Source organism: Barbus barbus, assembly GCF_936440315.1.
Source record: "Barbus barbus genome assembly, chromosome: 29".
Lineage (NCBI taxonomy): Eukaryota > Metazoa > Chordata > Actinopteri > Cypriniformes > Cyprinidae > Barbus > Barbus barbus.
The window spans coordinates 27,771,449-27,796,889 of NC_136757.1; the positions used below are offsets into that span (position 1 = coordinate 27,771,449).

The 25,441-nt window shown below is 37.0% G+C and overlaps 2 protein-coding genes across 2 annotated transcripts; both read right to left on the bottom strand.

Moving 5' to 3' along the window:
* Positions 1-111: 111 nt before the first annotated feature.
* LOC306849784 (protein phosphatase PTC7 homolog) lies at positions 112-11,229 on the bottom strand. Its single transcript, XM_079385093.1, has 6 exons — positions 10,701-11,229; positions 6,926-7,105; positions 5,446-5,644; positions 3,462-3,585; positions 3,245-3,374; positions 112-2,479 (listed from the first exon to the last, which is right to left on the bottom strand). Exons 1-6 carry the CDS (start codon positions 10,900-10,902, stop codon positions 2,421-2,423), a joined length of 894 nt encoding a protein of 297 aa, XP_079241219.1. The 5' UTR covers positions 10,903-11,229; the 3' UTR covers positions 112-2,420.
* Positions 11,230-14,120: 2,891 nt separating this feature from the next.
* LOC306849047 (myosin regulatory light chain 2, ventricular/cardiac muscle isoform) lies at positions 14,121-24,791 on the bottom strand. The gene is made up of 7 exons (XM_079383901.1): positions 24,748-24,791; positions 22,668-22,757; positions 16,855-16,930; positions 16,662-16,766; positions 15,405-15,483; positions 14,595-14,643; positions 14,121-14,358 (listed from the first exon to the last, which is right to left on the bottom strand). The coding sequence occupies exons 1-7, from the start codon at positions 24,748-24,750 to the stop codon at positions 14,254-14,256; spliced, it is 507 nt and encodes a 168-aa protein (XP_079240027.1). The 5' UTR covers positions 24,751-24,791; the 3' UTR covers positions 14,121-14,253.
* Positions 24,792-25,441: the final 650 nt, after the last annotated feature.

The following is a 25,441-nucleotide window of genomic DNA, read 5'->3' on the forward strand; positions in this document are numbered from 1 at the left end:
TTGTAGTCAAGCTATAACGTAGGCTGTTTGATATTTATCATGTATGACTAAAATCATGCAGGGATTAAAAACTAATTCTGAGCAAAAACGTTGAGGGTTTTTTTTCTTTTCCGGTAGCCTAGTTCAGAGGTCTCTTTTGGCCCGTTTTTAACAAAATAAAAATAACTACTTTTTATTTAGAAGCGGGGTAATTTTTAAATTTCATTTTTGTATTTTAATTTTTATAATTTGTTTTATTATTCAAAATACAATGCCCACAATATAATTTTCAGTGTTGGGCTGCCGAAACTCCGAACGCGTGCATGCTGAGATAGGCCTAGGCTAGAACTATAATGCCTTAATCTGTTTGCAACACAACTTTATAGTTTTGTTGCAAATGAATTAAGAATTGAAAGTGCTATATCTCAGCTTAATTATACTGTATACACCGTTTAAAAAAATCTGTAAAAATGTGCGTTGTGAAGGAATTTGCGTATTTTAATTATAACCGTCATGTTTGTGGTTTTTCATCGTTATACATAGTTTAAATAAATATTCAGAAACACATGCAGTGCTACTATTTTTCTTTTTTCTGTTTAACTTTTATTAAACTGCAGATCAAAATAGAATAGGTCTATAGCCTAAATAAGGATAAATAGGATTGGAACGCATCTCCAAAATCGCATACACAGATGCACGTTGCCATTATGGTAGTCAGCGCTGAAAAACGACAAATAAAATATAAACCGAGGTTATAAAAGTGATTCAGTCAAGATCAGTGAGGGATTTTCTTTTCTTTTGTTCTTTGATTAACATTAATGACTGGCGGCAGCAGCTGCTGTCAATGCACGGATCCAATGCACCCTTGTATTCTTTCTCAACTCTTTAAGTTCACTTAAGACATAACCGATTGTATTTATGGGATATTTTGATATCATTCTGTGTGTATTTGTCCATTCAAATGTGTAAGAATGCGCGAAAGAGAGCTGAGTCCAGTGTTCGTGTATATAAGAGGCGGCGTGTGTATGTATGTGCGCGTGCGTGCGTGCAGCACGGAAAGCAGCGCCCGGGTGCAGAAGCGAGTTCTATTTCTTTGTCTTCTTGTAGTTGAATCTTTTGAAATCACAATAAATGCGCATACAGAAATCGAGAAGCAGAATCGAAATTTTATTTTATAACAGGTAATTCGGTTCCTGACCTTCCATCTGATCTGATTTCATGAATTGGAATAGCTTTTCGATTCCCAACCCTCCTACTAAATTATTTAATTCTTGCATGCATAAAGACCTGTATGGTGACTATGGGATCATGTAAAATTATAATTTTTTTGTTTGCAATTTACTAGGTTTATCATTCATCTTTTTTTTCTCGATAATCGCCTTTTACCTGACTGTTGATAATATCGTCATATCGCCCAGCCCTAGACTGCTTTTCCTCTCAACACATCCCACAATCCCTTGCAGTCTGTTGTACTGCTGAAATTAACATTAAAAACTCAAAAGGGTGGAGTAATATTGTATTAAATTAATAAATAAAGAAAGTTTTCTGTCTTTCAAATTACAGGGCAAATTACAGTTTGCTTTGGATCGCTTAAAACACCCATCCAACTCTGATTTCATGTAATGAGAACTTGTTCTGCAAAAGCATCGTCACTAATTAATATCTCAAAGGAAAGGCATTTCCATGGTTGAAAGTTAACTTTGACAGTATTTCAATGTTGTTAAGCTTAATAATCAGTCTAGTACTGTAAAGTTATGCCTAGACTGAATTCCCAACATACTTCCCAAAATACAAACTGTCCTTTAGCTAGTGAAGAGTTTGTAGGAGCCTCTCGTGCCTATCGATTTCACATCTCAGCTGACATTCAGTCGATGGCTATCCAGAGGTTACAGATTGGGTGTCTTTTTAAATGGAAAGTAAACAGGCAAAACGTGCCTTCAAGACTCATGTAACTTGAGCACATCTCCCATTGGCCTTTTGCAAAATGAAACACTCCCACTGCGTAACGCCTCCATCTTAATGTTCTTGATACGTAAACTTTTTTTTTTTTTTTTTTGGACGGATCAGATTGTTTTTCCTTCCTCGCTCATTCTTTCTACATTTTTGGCTTCACAACCTCATCATTACCAACTAACTTCTCTGGACGACAGAAACACTGGTGATTCTTACTGAGAAGTGTTCAAGACCTGTTGTAGCCCTTGTCAAACACAACTCCATGTTCGCAGTCCATATCAAGGTGGTCTTTGACTTGAGCCTGCAGACGACATCATTTGAAGTACGGTCTAGTAAGGCCGAAGAACCCAAGGAACAGATGTGGGCTCCAAGTCCCTGCCAGAGACCGAAAACTCAAACAGCCCTCAATCCTGCCAGCAGGAAACAGCCGCCAGTCCAGTGACTGAGAGGAAGACAACAAGAGAAGCATTTTGCAGCCCTTGTGAGCGTTAGTCTGTGTACTCTGCTACAATTGACAGCAGAACCGTGATGTCATCTGGTTTTCCTCCTTTGCAAAGAAAATAGAGAGAATATTTGTCAGGCAAATGTCAGCATTAAAGATTTACTCAACATTTACAAACCCGTGCCACTGAATGAGCGTCAGTCAGGAGTGTAAAAATGCATCAGTCTGATAATGAATTTAATGCACTTAATTCAAGTAAATGAAAATGTTGCTTTGGCAACTGACTAAAAATAAGTGAAGTTTTTTTTTTTTAGGCAACACTTTACAATAAGGTTCTATTTGTTCATTGCTAGTCCATGTTAGCTCAGGTCTATTAACTAACATTAATAGATACAACTTTTAATTTTAATAATGTATTAGTAAGCATTGTAATCAACATTAACTAAGATTAATTAATGCTTTAGAAATATTTTTCATTGTCAATGTAGGCTAACTAATGTAGTTAACTAATGTTAGCAAAATGAAACCTTATTGTAAAGTGTTACTTGGTTAACGGTTATTTCATTTCGATTAACTTTTTTTATGATTTTAGTTTAACTGTAATAACGCTGAATTGAAACAGAATTGTGATCAAATTTTCAGGTGCTTTGATCTGATAAATTGCATACTTTCAATACAATTGCATGTCAAATGCGTAAATGTGAATGCACTGCATCCTTGAGCAAAGAATTGTAATCAATTTGTTGTCAGAGCAAATGCATACACTCTTAATGCCAATGATGGCTATTAGCAAGACCATTATCTCTCAGAAAACTGTAAAGAGAAATAAGTAATGGAAAAGGCTTTCTCATTTTAAAACGAATATCTCACCTCTGACATTCAAGCCATTATCGCAGGCAAACTGTGCAAATGGAGACATGTAATTGGGGTCGTATGCTAGAACATGGGCCTGTTCTGCAATACTCTTGGCTGTTTGCTGGATGCTTTCATAGTTTGTATTCTGTAAGCAGAGGACACAATTCGTATTAGTGCCGCTGGAGGACAGAAAAGTGGACAGGGGGAAGTGTTGTTCGTAGATGTTCGGTACCTTGAGCTTTTTGAGTTCTTGTAAAATCATGTAGTCTGGCATGTTGTCAAAAAGACCATCTGTAGCTGTGAGTATGATGTCACCCAACTGGACATCAAAGGACGAGCTATCGGCAGCCTCAGGGCTGTGGGAAACGAGAGAGTAGAAAGGTGTTACCTAGAAATGCAAGTAAACTTTCAATAGTTTAGTTATGAAATGTGATATTCTGGATTTGATGGTTGACGTGAAGAAATGAAACATTCAACTCTCAGGAACACAATGATCCATCTAAAGCTACACCATACGTTGTTGAGATGTGTTTGGAACTCTAATATACAGTAAAAGCACTGCTGCTTGCTGACCATATTTAGGAGCTCAAGTTTAGAGGAATAAAAGCAGTTTCAGTCTAAGAAGCTTGTAGCTTGATCCTTGTTACAGTTTAAAGCATGCGGAATCAGCTGTGAAGCGTCGTGTTCTGTTCCAGGAAGTCTGCGGCAGATGCTATGTACACTGACTCTACGAATACACTGGATGTCTTTCCTTCCGTCTGTGCCAGACCGGTCGGGTTAGTCCCAGGTCATGCCGTTTAAACATGATACTTATTTTGAATAAAAAATTCTGAGACATTAAGGAGTGGAAACTATTCTAAATTGAAACGATTTAAAATTCAGACCCACAAAAAATCTAGCCTCAGAGAACTTCTTCCACTAGCTCATCTGAACTAATGTCAGGATTTACAGAGGCCATGCTAAGGTAGTCTCCATCACCTCTATTGGCAAGATTTAAACTGACCGGATATAGTTCAGAGCGAGAAGAGTCCAACAACACCGCTTAACCGTGATAAAGTCACTGTAATGCACTGATTTAGGGTCATGTTTACCAGACACTGATCAGACAGGGTTTTTTTTGGCAGTGTTTAGTGAATGCACAATTTAGGGCTGCAAGATTATTTGAAATAAAACCGGAAGATCGTGGGTTCGAGTCTCAGGTCCAGCAGGGATTGTAGGTGGCTGCCCACTGCTACGGGTGTATGTTCATTACTGTGTGTACAATTGGATGGGTTAAATCCAGAGCACAAATTTCCCGAATATGGGTCACCATACTTGGCCACACACCACTTCCCTTTCCTTTACATGTTTCAGAGTATAGCATGTCATATTGTTCATTTACACACGAGCAGCTCATTATCGTAGTCGTTTTCAGAGTCTCAGAGCAGCTTGGTTCAGAGTAAATGCTGCACTACATATGTGAGAGAATTTAAAATCAAATTCAAATCACATGTATATTTCATGTTACAGGTTAAAGAATGCAGGATCACAAGTTATAAATGACAGGATCAGTTGATAAGTTGCAGAAAACGTGTTAAACACTAAACCAGTGGGTGAATTTAGTCACATAATCTTTTCAATCATGCAAATTGCATTGTCCCAGGACTGTTTCCAATTTACTAAAATTTACCAACGTAGCACTTTTTTTTTTTTTTGATGGTTTCAGCAATCAGCTAACATTGCAATCAAATCAAAAGTGTGATTCAACCCCTTAATAGCGAATATAAAATATTATTAATGATCATTTAATTAAAAGAAAGCTAGATGACATCTCAAAAAGCTAGAGAGTAAATCAGTGTTTTAAATAATATTGAGTAGTTATTGGCTATAAATAGTTAATCCAATAAATTGCATCCTAAAATTCTATGCTTTTTTTTTGACAACTTTTTATTTTGACAGTTTAAACTGTTCTAATCTGAAATAAGAGCAAAGAGATCATTACATATCCTAAACTTCAGAGTAGACGCTGCTGTGTTCACACCGCGTGACTCATTTCTCACCAGGAGGAACTGATAATCCAGTCGAGTTAATAACCAGGCTCTCAGAGTGAAGACCTAATCATGCTCTCATACTGACAGCCAACGGATTACGCCTCGCTCACGTCTAGCTTGGAGAGACAATGTTGCATCATCAGAAAGCGAGAGGAAAAAGTCACATAACAGAGGGAACGGTCTCACCTGTCACTGAGGACGGAGCCCACTGCCTCAGGAGGGGCGATAGAGAGCTGGAAAGGGGTGTTAAAGTAGTGCTGCTGTTCATCAGACCTGTGGACCACCTCTCCACCTCGAACCACCAGAAAGCCAGAGTCGCCCAGGTTTGCCGTGTGTAGCCGGTGACTCTGCCTGTCTAGTACCACAATACACGCTGTACTGCTTCCTAAAGACAAGAAAGAAACTTAGTCGCATCATAGGTACAATAAAATGTTCATTTCTTGTATACACAACATTTGTTAACTAGAACTTCAGGAAAAGAATATGCTCGTTGAGTTAGAATGACCAGAACACAACATGAGGATTAAACACTAACAAAATATACACTTCAGTTTTAACTTTACTCCAAAAGGTGGTTTTCACAGCAATGCCACAGAACTATTTTGGGTTCTCCAAAGAACCTTTCAGTGATCAGTTCTTAAAAGAGCCATTTTCTTAGTGTGAAGAACATTCTAATAATCTAACGAACACTTTTCCACTAAAAAATGTAACGGATTGTAAAAAAAAGAAAATGTGAGGTTCTGTGATGTAAAATGCTTTTCATGGAACCACTGATGCCAATAAAGAAACTTTATTTTTAAGAGTGTTATACCAAACCTGGAACATCCCTTTAAACTGGCCAAACCACAAAAACTGCCATTTAGCTTTGAATCTGTGCAGATTTACCCAAATCCAATCTTGTGACCCAGTACACTCCGTTTGTGACTCATCCAGCACACAGCGTGTTTTTGAGAGCAGCACGCTGTACAATGACTCATTTCTGTCCATTATATATTAGTTACAGCTTTGATCTCATCCTGAGAAAAATGATTCAAGGCCTTTCCCAAAAACCATTTCCCTCCCAAGTAAGGAAAAATGAAACCTTACTCTTGACTGTCCCAGAACATAACATCCATTCTGCAGTTTTATGGCATATCCGTGTGTACGGTCTCACATGTCTGTGCATGCAGAGTAAAATAAACTGCCACTGCATGCAAACACCTTAAGCGGGAATGATAGCCTGATGTTAAAGTTACATCACAGTCTGTGGATAATTGGACTAGACGTGGTTAATTTTAAGTTTGCAAAATGAGTTGAACTTCAATTGATACACAACTGAACTTTGTTTTGTAGTGAAAACATGACGCATGCTCTTCTGTTTACGCAAGCATTTTAATGGAAGTGAACGGAACACCAAATTGTGCGACCGCACCTTAATTGAAGCCAGAGCATAATGCTGCAATCCCAATAGCCTTAAACGCATTATGATCTAATCTCTCTACAGTTTTCTTTAGAAAACACACAATATATTTGAGAAATAAATCCAAAAAGATGCATTTAAATGCAAATGCTTTTTCTGTGCTGCATTTAATTTGAAATTCCATTGTACGGCATACTGTATACTTCCATTTTGTAGCTTGAAATGAATTCACTACATAATCCATAATCTAAAGATGATTGTGCTCACCTAATAGCGGTACTTTGTTCTGAAGTAGCTCATAATAGCTGGTGGTGAGGATTCCCACTGGGTTGCTCGGCACAAATCGTCCTTCTTTGACCAGTCTCTCACACGTCCTCATGAGCGTCCCAGAGAACTGAGAGGGATCGACCCCATAGTCACGCCAACCACCTACTCCATCAGCCACACCTATAGGTCATAGAAAAGACACACAGTTAGGACCAAAACCATTAGAGAGCAGCATTTCCTAAATGATTAAACTGCAAAAATATCAGCTATGTCACTAATATTTTACAGACTATTCATAGAAAGAAATGAATACTTTTATTCAGCAAGGATTCATTAAATTTATTAAAAGTGACAGTAAAGACATTTAGAATGTTACAAAAGATTTATATTTCAAATAAATGCTTTCACGGTTTCCACAAAAATATGAGGCAGCACAACTGTTTTCAGCATTAATATAATAAGTGAATGATAAATAATAAATGTTTCACTTAAAGTGCCCCTACTATGCCTTTTCGAATATTACCTTTCATGGTGTGTCATGTAGCAGTATGTGAACAAACTTTCTGCGAAATTGTGAAGCTGAAAGTGCACGATATATAAAGTTATTGTCTATCAAAAAAAAGAAAGTCGGCTCGCAATCGCCTAAACGAGTCGTTAGGAATTCGAATCTTATTCCGTTACGGCTGTACGTCACGAAGTAACACATTTGCATGATGTCCGCCCATGGGCTGTCATTCGCTCTGTATGCGGTAAACCAAACACAAAGGACTGCGGCATTTGACCAATCACCGCAGCGAGTACTCACGGAAAGGAGGGGTTTAGAGAGACTGATTCTTTGAACTGCTTCGCACAAGTCGTTTAGGAATCATTTAGAAATTAGGTAAAATTAAAGCTATTTTTGGCGAAAACTAAACTGTTTTTTGACCTTGGATGCATGTAAACCTTAGGAGTTTTAGGAGACTGATAAAACAATATTAGAAACCTTAAAAATGGCATAATAGGGGCACATTAAGACTGGAATAATGATGCTGAAAATTCAGTTTTGAAGTGAAGTGAAATACTGCCAAGTATGGTGACCCATACTCAGAATTCGTGCTCTGCATTTAACCCATCCAACGTGCACACACACACCGTGAACACACACCCGGAGCAGTGGGAAGCCATTTATGCTGCAGCGCCCGGGGAGCAGTTGGGGGTACTTGCTCAAGGGCACCTCAGTCGTGGTATTGAGGGTGGAGAGAGCGCTGGACATTCACTCCCCCCACCTACAATCCCTGCCGGCCCGAGACTCGAACCCGCAACCTTTGGATTACGAGTCCAACTCTCTAACCATTAGGCCACGACTTCTCCGTAGGGGAATCATCTTGTTTCACGTGATTACATTTTACAAAATTTCAATAGAAAAGTTATTTTAAGTGTAACAATATTTCATACTGTATTTTTAATCAAATAAATGCAGCCTTGGTGAGCAGAAGAGACTTCTTTCAGTGAGTTTCTATCAACAAAATAAATAAAATTAAATGTTGTGACAGTGTTACTATAATAACATTTCTACTGTGATTTATATTATTTTGACCAAGTAAATCTAGATCAGACTGAATTTAGTAAGATTTTGAGGTAAGCAACTTGCAAGAGGTAAAATGTACCCATCTTTCTGAAGGGAAAACCGGTTTACCCACAAAATGGAATTCGACTTTGAAGGATTCCCACCAATTTTTATGTAGAATAATAGCATTAAATATGGTTATGTTTAGTGGTAGACTGATATATCAACAATGACAATCAATCAGCTATCTGTTCACTATTTTAACTTGAGATGTTCATAAAGTTTAATTTCGTTTCAATTTTTAATTTAAATTGCAATTTTGTGCCCATTTGCCATCATAAGATTGTATTTTTTTTAGGCATAATATACTCATTCAGCCATTGGAAAAACGCACAATCAAACACTCAAGTAAATGAAATGATCAGCAAGATGCGCCAGTCTTGAATACTGAGAAAGCAAACGTTTACGGCCTACACCCCACAGATGTCATGTGCATATACAAATCTGTCCACCAGACAGGGAATTTTCCCTACATAGCCCTCCCAGCTTCCCTTCTCACAGACAATGAGCAGGAACCCTCGTTTGTGACCATACAAGGCAAGTCCCCTCACATCGACCTGCATCCACTCTAAAAGCACCTCTGGGATTTCCAGCTAGATTTTATGGCTTAAAGTTGCAAAAAAGCCTCGGTTATTACTTCTTACTGCAATTTCAAAGATAAAGGGCCATGACAGAACCCTGCCCATGTGTTTGAGCTGCAGAAGAGGATTTATATCCCAGGTTAATTTGACTTTGACATACGGCTGTCCAAGTAGGCCTTGGCAGACGTTAAGAGACTACTAACATGTTTCCTTTTGAATTTGTAGGCGTACTTCTTATGAGTGGGTTACACAACAGACAAAACAGGTACAAGGACTAATCAACTTTGAAGACTACAAAAAAAACCTATCTAAAAATATAATTAACTAATTTATTCCCAAATGAAGCATGAACTAAAAGCCCGTCCATTACTCAAGACAAAGAAGACTGAAACCCTGGTTTGTGGTCTTCAGTGTTCATCTTTGTTTTGCACCCACATCTTTCAGACGGACTTCCTTCTAACTAGACAGCGGGTTTTGTGTTACATATAAACTAATGTGCACTCTTGATAACCCTAACAGTTCAAATTCTCAGGTTACAATGATGTAACAGGTCTATTAGCTGCTGGAATTTGCCATTTTTAATAGTATTCCATAACCTATATCAAATGAACTTTCACTGCTACCCATGTTTAGTTTAATTTAAAGTACAAGCCACTTTGAGGCGTCACACTTAGTTTGTGTAGCCTAACACATGATCCTTTTTAAATAGCGTCTCACTTTGTGCTCATAATAACCCTCCTTATCGCAGTACAGAATGTACCGTGTAGTGCTTTTTTAACAGTAGCTAAAACAGTTCAGACCCTCCAGTCACGTGGAGTACTAAACCGTAGAAACAGACTACACTCGTTTTATACACATTTTCGAAGCCAACAAGCATTAACACAAGTTTAATAAATAAATATGACCAAATAAATTAATAAAATACATAAGAGCGTCAAAGGGGAAAATAAAAACGCGAAACATTCATAAAAGAGGAAAGCAGACACTGCTAAAACATTTTTTTTCTTTTAATGTAATAATGAGACTGAAGAAGCAGGTCTGTTTCAATAAAAAAGTGGGAGCACTTAAATAATAATCAATTGACATGAAATGAAAGGACTGGGTAATTTCAGTAGGTTTATGGAATGCGTCGTTCTTAACGCTCCTGACGTCATAATAGGAAATGATACTTTGTTGCGAGCAATGTTGATTTAAAATGCGATTCAGAACGTGTAAAGGCCCGTCTGACGTCACTGTTACAAAATGTCACAATTCTAAAATAACTGATTTTTTAAATTATTATTTTGCGCCATTATTTATAGTAACATTAATAAATATAGCTGCTATAAAACTGAAGGTTTATCATGTAATGTTTTGACAATGCATAATGTTTTTCTGTATTATAATAAGATACATTAAAGAGAAAAGAATGTTAAAGTAAGATTAAACAGGTTTATGATAATAACTGACATATATACAGTATGATGGCAATAAAGGCTTTTGTTGATGCACCTACAGGCCACCGATGTGCGACAGTTGTGACGTCAGAAGCGATTCAACCAAACCAATGTAACATAAAGAGCCTTTAATCGTTTTAATTATTACATACCTAGCACATCAGCAGACCTGTGTCGGGCTATGAAGCACGCGTCGTCTCCATAACACATCCCTTTCTTCAAGAACCCTTTCCGAAAATCCTTCCCGAAGCCGAAGCTGGCGGACACCAGGCTGTAATCGCGGCTGTCGGTTTGAGAGAGTCCGCCGATGACCGCTCGGGCCACCAGTCTACCGTACGAGAGAACGGACAGCATCACCCCCGGAGCCCCGGACTCCGCTGCAGGGGTAGTTTGGGTTAGTTAGACTACTAACAACAGATCCGCGGCTCGAGATGAAGTCTGGCGATGTCACAAGCGCATCCACAATCTCAAACAGCGTCGACGTTCAAATTCTCGCTATTTTACTGATCAGCTCTCCATAGCGATCGATCCGATGCGATTCAGAACATCCAAGTCGATCCGGCTTTTATGAAACTCGTTGTTCTCGCGCTGAGCCCCATTGCTGCGCGCTCCGCTCGCGTGTCTGTTCGTGAAGTGAACTGCTGCCGAAGGCCGCGACGCAACTGAAGCTGCTTTGACGTCAGACGCCGTTACGCAACCCCTGCACCTTTAATGGAGTATTAAAAAAAAAAAAAAAAAAGCACTTTAATGGAGACCAATGAAAGAGACTTGTTGAAATACACAGGCCGCGGAGTTCATTTATAAAATAAGACATACAAATTGAACCTGGTTACACTTTATAATAAAATACGTGTACAATTTTGTGTCAGATTTCCATTTAATGACTAAAAATTCCAGACTGTAGCTACTAAACACACACACACACACACACATACACACACACACACACACACATACATATATATATATATATATATATATATATATATATATATATATATATATATATATATATATATATACACATACACCTGTCCTTGGACCTGCACACGTGAGCGTACACAATTTCAATGGTAAAGCATATTTCACAAATATTATATATCCTATACATTGTCATATTAACGAGTGGTTTGCAATATTTGTATTTTTGTAGTGATGCAGATATAAAATGAGCTTGGCCCATGTCTCTTTCTGTTTGTTTTGGTGTCGTCTTGATATTGCAGCTTGGTAAAATACAAAGAGGTTCCAATTAAAATAGTTAGATTTTGTTCATATTTTATACAGTTTAACACAGATGTGTGATTAAGGAGGTATAATGCAGGTGCCAAGAGCTTTACTCTGTGCTTGTGGCTTGTCACATCAGGACACAGTCCAAGAACATGGACTTACAAACTTCTGGTTAAAGGCCAGCTTTTGAAGATCTCCGCATGTGTTAGTTGAACTTGACTGAACCACAGATTGTTCAAATACATAAACTAGATCAGCACTGACTCTGATGTTGAGTTTTACCGTCATTTACTTGCATTTAATTCTTGAAGGAATTAAAGCTGTACTGAGTAATAATTTGGTTATCTGTTGGAAATGTGAACTCTTAGGCCCGGTTTATACACATGGCATAGACTAAGCCAGGATCAGGCCATAGTTCAATTAGGACATTGAAGTAATTTTTATATGCATGCTTAGAAAAAAAAAAACATTACTGGGGTGCATCTTGAGACAAAACAAAGGCACTGATATATTTTTTGATTAGTTAGAGCAAGTTTATTTCAGCTGAAACAGCTCAGACTTCCAGTTTAGTCTAGGACTAGGCTTCAGCCTTGTCTGTGAAACTGGGGGTTAGTATGGTAGTTAATTACTCCATCTACTTCAAATGGAGTTGTTATGGTGTGATAAGAAACCCAATGAATTATGTAAGGCTTTGTCGCCATCTAATGGTCGTACTCGCGCAGTACGTTTTGGACAAACAAGATTCATCAGCTACATGACACTCAACTGTTATTAACTCATCTCTTTTTTTAATTATTTTTTTTTTACATAAGAGCAGCGCGGGCATTTTTAACTTGAATATGCAAAGCTTCCAGGGTCATTCGCCTCCAGAGAGATAGAGAAAGAGAAAAAGCCTTGTCAAAGCACTGTAGAGATCAAGGTCATTCTACTTGCTGCATAAAAACTTGTTGACCTGTAACTTTGCCCATCTATGAAAGGCCTTAAACTGTTGTGGCTTAAGCAGTGGATGATTGAGGTTATAGGAATTTGTGTTTGTATAAACTCTAATGACTCCCTTCAGCAGTATGTTGTGTAAAAATGTGCCTTGACTGCTTTTGAGGTTCAGGGTTGTGTTTATAACATAACTATCGGAGGCCTTGTAAGTAAATTACTCTGGCAGTAGGTGGCAGTAAAGACTAATGTTAGAGGTCTCTTTCCTTGTGTTTTCTGCACAGCTTGGCTTCAGTGCCACTGAATGTGAGTTTGCAGTCTGAATTGAATGTCTGCGCGTACCAGTAATGGAAATAAAAGTCTTTCAATTGACTTGTGTTTCAATTAAACATGTGAGAACAACACACAGTGATCAGTGTTGTATGATTCACAAATAAATGACTCGTATGAGCCAGTCCTTTATAGTTACAGCACCAGTGTAATCAGATTCATAAATAAATGAATAATTGAGCCTGTTCTTTTTAGTGACAAGTGTCATTCTGTTCTCAAATAAATGACTCTTATAAGCTGTTTCTTGCATTGAAAAAATAAAATCATTAAATATAGCATGACCAGCCTGCTTCTCGAACTAATTGACTCTTATGAGCCATTTTGTAGTGAAGCCAAACCATAGGCCTATGGAGCTGCCAGTGTCATTTATTTCCTGAATAAAAGACTCGTTTGAGCCACTTAAACAAATGCTCAAAAAGACGAGTGAACGATTTGAATAATTTTCAAAAATGTAGAATATCTGGACTATCTTTCAAAATGGTTACTAAATAAACATCAGACTATCTTACTAAATTGCTACTGTACTGTAATCATTATTTGATCAAGGTTTGATTTTGGCATTGGTGGGGACATAACGGCAGACAACAGACATTTAATAGTCCCTAGTCTATGCTCTAGCATTTTACATGATGGCTGTATCTATGATTTTTATATTTTTTGGGGGTCAGAATCATTTGTTCACTTAAATCGTTCCTACAAATGTGAATGTCATTCATTAGATGAAGTGTTTGTATTCTGCAGCAAACGTTTATCAGAAGAAACTTTTCTTCATTTGCCATATGTATTGTCTTATATTCAACACTAGACCTAATTATTATGTTTATAATGTTGAATCTTATAAATGTATTTTTGTGAAACATTTTAGTTTCACTGGTGTGATTGTATCATTTTTCTTTATAATAAATCACACTTGCTTTGATACCTTTTTAATATAAAAATCTAATACAATGATATTCATACTTAATTGTGCAAATACTGTTTGTGGCTGTTGTAAATTCAAATGAATGCAAATGTATAGGCTTATGAATAATTTTACTGGACATGTTTAACTGGGCACGGTTTATCAGTAAATAACAAAACCAACTCTATTAGATGCATTTTATTCTCATTTAGTTTAATTGTTCAATTCGGTGCTGGAAATGAGACTACAGTATTTAGCACAGGACAATATTTATTGTGTCGTGATGTTGAAATGACAGTTGATGAATGTGAGCTATTTCACTCTTGGTCCTTCTCCTCCCCATGTGTGATGATGTAGACCAGATTCTTATAGTCCAGATTACCAGCCGCATCTGGAGGAAAAGCACTAAACATCTGCTCCATCTGAGGAAATATGGATGAAACATGGCATTATAGTGTTTTTGTGAGTGGTTGTGTGGTTTACACAGTATAAAAATCCCTACTCATATTCATAATCTATAGATAAACACAATATAATGTCACCTCCTGCTTTCCAGTCACATAGAATATAAATGTCAATGTGACATACGGCACAGTGCTGTCAAGGACACGGAGAGCTGAAGTGTTAGACATAAAACAAATAATCTCAGATGTCAAACCTCTTCTGGAGAAAATCGGTCTGCTTGCGTTGTCAACATCTGTGCCAAACTGTGAGGAGAGAAAACTTCACTTTGACCTTTTGATATAATCAAATTACTTCTGGCAAACATTTCAGAAATATTTGGGCATGAATTTAAGATTTTAATTACATAGAGTTTCCATCCATTTGCATCACACCGTTTTAATATAAAATATTAAACCCAATATAAGGCTTATTTTCAGTTATACATAAATGAAACGGGTATGAATTCTGCACTCAAAAACATCATGGCATAGTATATTTGATTTTGAAATCTATTTGATTTTATTTAAATACTCATGTTTTCAAGATTGCATACAATCAGCACAAATGTTCATTTGTAAAATTTATATTTATTCTGTTAAAAAGTATGAAAATGGTTCAAATGTGGCTAGCTGTGGAACAAGTATTTAGTTAGTTAAATGCACTATATTGGAACAGTTTGAATTTAATGATGATGAATATATAAACCTGCTTATTCTTTTTCAAAACACATTCTATTTATCAGAATCAGAATGAGCTTGCCTTATTAGTACTATTACAGAAATTTGACCTGTTTCATTTATGTCTAACTGAAAATTATACGTAAACCAAATGGCTATATTTTATATAAAATGTATTTATTTATTTATTTTTTGAGTGCCCATGCATGCAGGGTTTGAAAAGTCTATATACTGCATCTTTTACTTCAGTAGCTTGTAAAGTCATAAGATGCAAAACAAAGCAGAATCTTTGGAGAAATGGATTTGCGGAGAAGCAGGGCAGATTGTGTTGTTTTAATGGTACTCACTAATCCTTCCTCAAGGTCCCCTTTCCCTCTGGGTCGAACACTTTAAAGGCATTCAGAATGGTCTCCTCTGCATCGGCACCTGTTTTTTTTTAAAGAGTGCATAACAGAATACTGACAAGAGAGCTAACTGTCTTTAAAATCCTCCAGGAATGCAATAAGACACATTTTGTACAGGATTCCTAGTGGAAATTCTATCCCAATTCTGAGCTGATCCTATGGGAATCTTCATACAGGCTCATACAAGAGCTTCTAGAACACATAGTTCCTTAAAGGCCTATCATGATTCCCGGTAGGATCAAATGCTTCTGTAGGACTTCAAAAGGAAAGAAAATCCCTGTGTGATTTCTTGTCCACTCATGAGACTTTATTCCAAAGTGCCTAGTTTTGTTTGAATGAAGAACAATATACAGTAAGTTTTTAAGAATAAAACTCAAATATACATTAAAAATCTGTTATCTTTTTGAAAGAATCTCTTCTGCTCACCAAGGCTGAATTTGTTTTTAAAAATACAGTAAAAATTTTATTATTTTGAAATATAACAATTTAAAACAACTGTTTTCAATTATAATATATTGTAAAATGTAATTTATTTCTGTGATCAAAGCTGTATTTTCAGCATCATTACTCCAGTCTTCAGTGTCACATGATTCTTCAGAAATCCTTCTAATATGCTGATTTGTTGCTCAAGAAACATTTCTGATTATTATCAATGGTGAAAACAGTTGTGCATATTTGTGAAAATGTTGATACATTTTATTTTTCAGGATTCTTAGATGAATAGAAAGCTCAAAAGAACAGCCTTTATTTGAAATAGAAATGACTTGTAACATTATAAATGTGTTTACCGTTGCGTTTGATCAATTTAATGCATTGTTGTGGAATAGAAATTAAAATTTTTCAAACTAAAATTTTACTGACCCAAAATTTTCATTAGTAGTGTAGATTTAAATGAAAAAAAAAGAATATATATATATATATATATATATATATATATATATATATATATATATATATATATATATATATATATATATATATATATATATATAAAATATTATTATTATTATATATATATTTTTTAGAATAGTTAAAAAAGAGCTTGAAAGAAAGATCAAGAAGTTACAGTCAGAAATGTTGGTCTTAAGTTAGTGGCTTGTGGAGGCAACATAAAGATACTTGCTTTTATAATCCTGCTGGATAAATTCAAATTCCTACAGGGTTTTTGGATTCTTAGTACCACTTCACCCCACCTTTTACCTTTAAGCTTCTCCCCAAACATGGTGAGGAAGGCGGTGAAGTTAACGGGTCCTGGAGCCTCCTTTAGCATCTCGTCGAGCTCCTCTTGTTTGACGTTCAGGCGGCCTGCAGAGGTCAGAACTGCTGTCAGAGAGATGCTTCATCCACCAATGCAGAACGACAGTGACGTATAGAAGAGATTATTACAGTTCACCTAAAGCTGCGAACGTATCCCTCAGGTCATTCTTGTCGATAAACCCGTCTCTGTTCTGGTCCATGATTGTAAAAGCCTGAGGCAGATGAAAGACAGAGAATATAGAGTGTGTGTGAGAGGGATGCAGAATGTAGTCTGATGGTGTTTCAGGTGTTTGTCAAAGGTGAAACGTGTCAGTTCTGCACCTCTAGTGGCACCGAATGGAATTGCAAAAAAAGATTAAAAATTAGACGGACGTATTTCCTCATTGCTGAATCAGTAGTTAACATATTGATGTTGATGTATATAATTTTAGTGATCCTTTTGGAAAGCAGTTGCTGAATGTTTGAAAACATGTTAAAATGTTCATCATGCATGTTCTTAATGCATAGAATTAAAACCCCGTTTTGTATGCATTTTTTTTAAGACTCTCAGTTCACTTGTTTTCACTACTTTTACTGTAAGTTCAACTAAAAATGAATAATTTATTTTAATTTATTATCATTTATTTACTCACCGTCATGTCTTTTCAAACCTATTTGTTTTCTGTGCAATGCTAAAGGAGAGTTTTTTCAAACTGGTGCATCATATTTGCGAGTCAGTGTTATTTTAGTATCGTAGAGATTCTGTGCTAGTTATTATGACTACATTGTGATTTTTTTTATTTATATATATTTTTTTCATTTTTATAATTTTTTTAATATGCACAGTATACAGTTTTTATTATTAGTAGTAGTAATTTTAGTACATCAAGTTAAACTAAACGAACAATATTTCTTTAGCAACTAGCTGAAATAAAATATTACAAAACCTTGAACTTATTTATTTTATTACAGCTATTTGCCAAGGCAACATTTATCATTTTCATTTAGTAACTTGATTTGCTGTGATGTGAAATAAAAATGATTAAAATATTAATTAAAAAAATATGAATTTTATTTAACTTAAAGTTTATTTTATGTATGTATATATATATATATATATATTTACACTGAACAAAATTATAAACGCAACACTTGTTTTTGCCCCATTTTTCATGAGTTGAACTCAAAGATCTAAGACTTTTTCTATGTACACAAGGCCTATTTCTCTCAAATATTGTTCACAGATCGGTCTAAATCTGTGTTAGTGAGCACTTCTCCTTTGCCGAGATAATCCATCCACCTCACAGGTGTGGCATGTCAACATGCTGATTAGACAGCATGATTATTGCACAGGTGTGCCTTAGGGTGGCCACAATAAAAGGCCACTCTAAAATGTGCAGTTTTATCACACAGCACAATGCCACAGATATCGCAAGTTTTGAGGGAGTGTGCAATTGGCATGCTGACTGCAGGGATATCCACCAGAGCTGTTGCCCATGAATTGAATGTTCATTTCTCTACCATAAGCCGTCTCCAAAGGCGTTTCAGAGAATTTGGCAGTATATCCAACCGGCCTCACAACCGCAGACCACGTGTAACCACACCAGCCCAGGACCTCCACATCCAGCATCTTCACCTCCAAGATCATCTGAGACCAGGCACCCGGACAGCTGCTGCAACAATCGGTTTGCATAACCAAAGAATTTCTGCACAAACTGTCAGAAACCGTCTCAGGGAAGCTCATCTGCATGCTCGTCGTCCTCATCGGGGTCTCGACCTGACTGCAGTTCGTCATCGTAACCGACTTGAGTGGGCAAATGCTGATGGCATCTGGCACTTTGGAGAGGAGTTCTCTTTAAGGATGAATCCCGTTTTTCACTGTACAGGGCAGATGGCAGACAGCGTGTATGGCGTCATGTGGGTGAGCGGTTTGCTGATGTCAACTTTGTGGATCGAGTGGCCCATGGTGGCGGTGGGGTTATGGTATGGGCAGGCGTATGTTATGGACAACGAACACAGGTGCATTTTATTGATGGTATTTTGAATGCACAGAAATACCGTGATGAGATCCTGAGGTCCATTGTTGTGCCATTCATCCACGACCATCACCTCATGTTGCAGCATGATAATGCACAGCCCCATGTTGCAAGGATCTGTACACAATTCCTGGAAGCTAAAAACATCCCAGTTCTTGCACGGCCAGCATACTCACCGGACATGCCACCAATTGAGTATGTTTGGGATGCTCTGGATCAGCATATACGACAGCATGTTCCAGTTCCTGCCAATATCCAACAACTTCGCACAGCCATTGGAGAGGTGTGGGCAACCTGATCAACTCTATGCGTAGGAGATGTGTTGCACTGCGTGATGAAAATGGTGGTCACACCAGATACTGACTGGTTTTTGGACCCTCCAATACAGTAAAACTGCACATTTTAGAGTGGCCTTTTATTGTGGCCAGCCTAAGGCACACCTGTGCAATAATCATGCTGTCTAATAAGCATGTTGACATGCCACACCTGTGAGGTGGATGGATTATCTCAGCAAAGGAGAAGTGCTCACTAACACAGATTTAGACAGATTTGTGAACAATATTTGAGAGAAATAGGCCTTTTGTGTACATAGAAAAAGTCTTAGATCTTTGAGTTCAGCTCATGAAAAATGGGGGCAAAAACAAAAGTGTTGCATTTATACTTTTGTTCAGTGTATTTTTTTTTTTTTTAAGGTTTTAGTTTTAACCCCGCTTTGACTCAAACCAATGACAAGCCATTTTTGAATTTTTGGTGGCAGGGATAGATTATCTAACGATTTGCGACTCACACAAAGCTATCGTTTGACTCCAGAAGTCTTGGAATAAAATTCTCAAGTCACATGGCCTACTGCTATGATATTTAACGGTAAATTTATGGGGGGTTTTTTGAGCGTGAAAGTTAAAAAATTCTCCATTTTGTGTTCCACAGAAAAATAACGTGTAATGACATCAGGGTGAGAAAATAATCACACATTCATTTTTAGGTGAATTCATTCTTTAACTAAAGGTCAGACCTCTCTGTCATGCTGCTTCTTTAGTTTTTCTTGTTTTGCAAAACTCCCTCAGTTGTGTATTTATAGTTCCTGTAATTCCGCTTTACTTGGCGTCTTTGTGTTTGTTTGTGATCTGTGAGAGAAAGAGACAGACTGAAAGAGAGAGAGAGAAAGACGGCTAGCATTTGTCTGCACGTTCTCATCACTGCCATCTCGGATCAGCGTCATGCTTATCCTGTTTGTCGTGATCTTTTCATAGCCACTTTGAGACCAGAAAGAACGACTGTCCTGCTGCATTTTCCACGCAAATTTCAGGGCCCTGACAGCAGGTTGGAGTGTGTGTGAGTGAGTGTGTGTTCAGGGTGTAAATCACTCCGCTGTGCTAATCGTTACTGACACGTTCTTTTTTTTTTTTGTTAACTTTTTATTAAATTTTCCTGAAACAGCAGTAACAAACAAAAAACAACTGTGGAAATTCAGAACCCACAATAAAATAATTTTCACATGGATTCCAGAAAAGATGACACAACATCAAACGCTGAATGACACAAACTTACAGTTTCCACACTAGATCCATGCACACGAGAAGTAGAGAGTTCCATCGAGACAATGTCCAACAAATACACAGTCCAGGTTCGTCTGTCCATTGTGTGAGGAGGATTCCAACAGTTGACAAGCAATTTTTTGTTGCTGTCAGAGCAGCTAACAGTAAAGATCTTTGTTGGACGGGGAAGTGCCAAAAGTCATTCATGAAAAAATGGCGCGGAGTCAAACATATCTCAGTACCCAACAAATATAACAGGTCCTGTGAGAGCTGAGTCCAAAAAGTTGAGAGAGAAGGACACTCCCCCCAAAAAACAATGCGAAAACGTGCCTAAAGATCCTTGCGAACAGAGATCACACTTAGAAGATGACAGATTCATATTCAGAAAAAAAAAAAGTTTGAGAGTGTGATTCCTTTGGTCCAGATCTATCTAGGATATGCGACATTACAGAATTCATATCTGCACCCAATACAATTTCAAAATCTGAAAATTTCAAGAGATGGGTTGAAAAACCCAGAAAAAGTAGGGTCAGGTGTACAAGGGGCATAAACTGAGAGAAATACAATATTCCTATTCTCCACTAGTGTTTTTATGTGTTATTCTAGCCGTCTGTATCACAACCTTTGTCTAAAATAGTCATATTTAAAGTCTTCCGCACCAATATTCGGACACCCTTGGTTTTAGTATCCGAAGATGAGTGAGATACCACTTCATAAAACTTATTATTACGTATATCCTCCTCTTTCAAATGGGATTCTTGAACTAACACTAGATCAGTCTTTCTTCTTTGCAAAAAAATCCAGAAGACCTGTACGTTTGTGAGGGCCATTTAGGCCATTAATATTTCAACTCAGAATATTAATATTAAGGTCAGTCATAGGTGTCAAACAGAATTACTGCATAATAAGACAAAATACAAGTTTGAGAATTAAACCAGTTGAGTCTACCATTAAACCACCCCCCACCCTCCCCGTTACCATTCAAAAAAACAAACACATTCTCATGAACTATGGAAAATCAAACCAAGAACAAACCTTGATCTGCCAGCACCCCTTAATATGATCCGTGGCGTCAACAAAACCCTGCACATTACTGTAGTACCAACATTTGGCCCAATAGTCACGTATTGACTAGGTAGTATTTCTGTTTTTTAGAAATTATAATAAAATAAATAAATATATAAATAAAAAAAGGGAGAGAGAGAGAAGGAATACAACTAGAAACATAAATAAAATAACATCATAATCAGTAAGCGATACTGTATGCACAATGAACTATGAATTAAGAAGTGAACATTAAAGTGAACAGTGAGAGTCACCTAACCATTTAGAGCATCTCTTCTCCGATTAGACAGCAAATGTCCAGCTGAAGTTCACTTAGAGTTAGTGGATGAAAGGGATCTGAGAAAAACTCTCGCTTCTTCTGAGGAGAATAGCATTTTAGGTTCACCTTGATTGAGAATGACCTTCAGCGTTGCAGGATAAAGGAGAAAATTCTGGATGCCAGCATCCCTCATCTCCTTCCTAATTGGTGCAGATGCACTTCTTCTTTTTGCGGTGACCGGAGAAAAATCTGGAAAGAAAGACAGCGTTGCTCCGTCGAAAGTTTTCCCCAGGGCATGAAGTCTGGCGGCCCGCAGAATGAGCTCCCTGTCCATGTACCACAGCAGTACCACCTCAGTCTCTTAACTCGCCAGAGATGGGAGCCACGTCGGTAGTGATCTTTTCAAAAAGCCCATAGGGTCGTGCTTTTCGGAACCTTCAGGCAATCCGACCAGACACAGATCGCTGCTCCTATTGCAATCCTGTAAGTCCACAACCTGTTGCTCGAGCGTGGCTACTCGCCTATCGTGATCTGCAACAACTTTCTTTTGTCCTCTCATCTCCCCTGTAAGAAGATCCAGTTTAGAGCATAGACATGTGAACAACTGAACAACTGACATGTGAGAAGCGAACTCGTTCCGCATCGCCGTCAACTCGGTTCTTAGAATGTCCTCAAAGTGTGTAACAGTGTTCCCCATCTTGTCCATCACATCGCTTGAGTTCGGTGACTTGGATTTCTTCTTAATCGGAGAAGCTGACAGAAACAACTCCTGCTGTTTCCGATTGTATGCCATCAATGAAAGTATAATTAATGAATAAAACTTAAAATAAAACGAAAAAAAAAAAAACTGCAAAAAGGGCCAAACATACGGAGCTCTACTCAAGTGAGACTAGGTTCATGAGCATGTCACGTGACTCGTTACTGACACATTCTGAATTATTCACTAGCGATGATGAACACTGACCTATTGAAGTCACATATGGGAATCTCGCTGTAGATGCTCGATATCACAGTGAAAGTCACGATAAAGACAATTGTCATAGCAATTAGAGTCAAACGAGTGCTTGGTTTGTACCTCTTTGAACTCCTGGATCTGTGTTTGTTCAAACATGGAGAAGACATTTGAATTGGCTCCTTCTGCCCGCTTCTTTGCCTTTTTGGGTGCCTGCGCAGAATAATCACATGTGACTTGCTAAATAGAAGTATGCTTTGTCATGCTGTTTCATTGGTGCACTTTATTCCAACATTATTTTCCAAAAAGAAGAATAACATGCTTCAAAAACCCTCTGAAGCGTCTTTCCTTTTTGGCTGATAATATAAATTTTACCTCTTATTTTACCTGTTTTACTAGAAAATTTATTACAAATACATTAAGTCATTATATATTTTGTTTCCAGTTAAGATGCTTTATTTTAATAAATTGATTATAAATTGATCTAAAGTGACAGTTACAAACGATTGCGATTTCATTTGAATGCTATGCGTTTCAGCTTTTTCTGTGCTTTCGATTCATCAAAGAATACTAAAAATAAAATAGTTGTTTCCATAAAAATATGAAACAGCACAACTGTTTTCAACATAGATAATACTAATAAATGTTTCTTGGCAGCAAATCAACATATTAAAATGATTTCTGAAGGATCATGTGACACTGAAGACTGGAGTAATGATGCTGAAAATCACAGGAATGAATTACATTTTAAAATATATTCAACTAGAAAAATAATATTTCACAATATTACTGTTTTTGCTGTAGTTTTAATCAAACAAATGGATCACTGTTGAGCAGAAGAGACTCCTTTTAACAGCATTTACAGACTCCAAATGTCATTTCAAGTTGACTTTAATATCACAATTGTGAAAGTCTGTTTAAATGCAAACTTTTGCTGAAGTCTCCTGCATAAAGGCCCCATAAACCTCACATGACTCCTCCTAACATTGTCTCAAAGTGTGTTACTAACTCTCAAATATTTCTCATCAAATTCTTCCTGAGCTATTCAGGTTCATTTGAGCTCTTTTGTGGTTTTGCATTTCTCTTAAGGAGTTTTAGGTGTAGCATCATCCTCTGAGAAGTAATGTGTTGAGTGTGTGAGAGTGGATGTTTGGTGCCCTGCAGGATGTATAATTAGCTGGGAGAGCGAAAACTCAGACAGTGGATCAGATGTGGGATTACACACTGGCGCTGGCTGTTGACAGCCTCATCTCTGAGCCTGTTGATAGGTAATCCCACCAAGACAGGGATTAATCGCTACTATTTACATTCCTGCCACAGAATTTGGAAAACATTGCGAGATGCGTTTCTGCTCGATGACATCGCAGCCCGACAGCTGCTCGTCTGCCTTCTGTCTGGATTACATCTCAACAGTTGTGCTGTAGACGAGGCCAGAGCTCAACCACGAAATATGCTGAGCATTTTCAAAGGATTTTTTAATAAACAGCATAAGTTCAGGAGTCAAGAAAGTCAAGAGAGTTCTTATTTAAGTATCAACTTCAACTATGTCTCAAAAATTCCTTCAGAGAAATAAAAGATGGTTGACTTACAGTAATAAAACTATAAAATTAACAATGTGGGTAGTAGCTCAGTTCATTTGAATTAGATTTTTTCCTTTATCTGTCTGTCTTTCTGTCTGTTTAACATTGAACATAAATGTCTGTAAAATTAATGGATAATATCCTGGTAGAAAATTACCAGTACCTTTTTATTTTTATTTATTTTATATTTTGTATTTAGTTCACTTTTACTGTGTGCCTGTATATGTATATGGGGTCTTTTTCTTTCAAAAGAAGAAAAGAAAAAGAAAAACATTTTGAGCGAAAAGTCTTAATTTGCTCTCGTTACTCTCTAGGAGAAACAGCTGAAACATTAATAGATGAGTCACCTGTCTCCTTTTCCAAATGAAAAATGTTTGTATCTATCTTTGAGAAACAGTTTACTTTTCATGCAGTTATTTGTAGAAAGTGAAATGAATAAAACATCAGAGGTGCTGGATGAGTCAGGCTCTGATGAAGCAGACTTCAGTTTCAAACACAGGTAAAAAGAAATCAACTCAGTTTTTAGATCTTCGTTTGGACGCATCAAGAGAATATTGAGTTAAATGTCTGCTGATAATCAATCGAGTAAATGAATGAATAAATGTATGACAAAGCAAACTCACCATAATCGTAACCCTTGAATTCCGGAGACAAAGCACGAGTGATTTCAGACAGGGTGGAAATGCTGATTTTAATATATATATAACCCCATTCCCCACCTCTGACTGTCTATAAATACATCCTCATGCCCTTAACCAGGTAGCCAATTGTCGACTTCATAAGTTATTATAAGAATCCTGATTAAAGGGGTTTAATACAGGAGCCAGAGAGCTTCAACTCAGAACAGATGACAGTTGCTGGAATTCAGCTAGAACTTTCCTAAACCTAGAATGTGTGATCGACAGCGGCATTAATGCTGTTTCTCACTCTTTGTCGGTTCATCATGTGATATTTAGTTGGAAACAAATGGGTTAGAAGTTCAGGTTTAGGATATTTAGACATGTAAGTGTCACTAGCTTCACCTTTATCCATCATTTTTGAAGTCTCAACATTTTAGGTCATTTTTGATGGATGTATGAAGGCAGTTCTCCTCAAATTGAACCTGCAGTGATAATTTAGTATATTAAGCAATTTAGTATACTTTTTAATTTATATTTAATATTAGTTTTAATATTTATATTTTTTATTTATGCTTTTTAATTCTTTTTAACATTTTAGTACTTTTAATGCATTTTTTGTATTTTTAAAAACAATATGACTATATTCTTATTTCAGTTTGAGTTATTTACATAGTTCAACTAAATGAAAGTGAGAAAT

Excerpts from the sequence above, each read along its gene's own strand:
- LOC306849784 (XM_079385093.1), bottom strand. The coding sequence starts at position 10,902 with ATGCTGTCCGTTCTCTCGTACGGTAGACTGGTGGCCCGAGCGGTCATC. Across the intron at positions 5,645-6,925 it reads GAACAAAGTACCGCTATTAG|GAAGCAGTACAGCGTGTATT; the intron begins GTGAGCACAATC and ends TCTTGTCTTTAG. Across the intron at positions 2,480-3,244 it reads TAATGGCTTGAATGTCAGAG|GAGGAAAACCAGATGACATC; the intron begins GTGAGATATTCG and ends TTCTTTGCAAAG.
- LOC306849047 (XM_079383901.1), bottom strand. Across the intron at positions 15,484-16,661 it reads GTTTGGGGAGAAGCTTAAAG|GTGCCGATGCAGAGGAGACC; the intron begins GTAAAAGGTGGG and ends AAAAAAAAACAG. Across the intron at positions 14,644-15,404 it reads GGGACCTTGAGGAAGGATTA|TTTGGCACAGATGTTGACAA; the intron begins GTGAGTACCATT and ends CTCTCCTCACAG.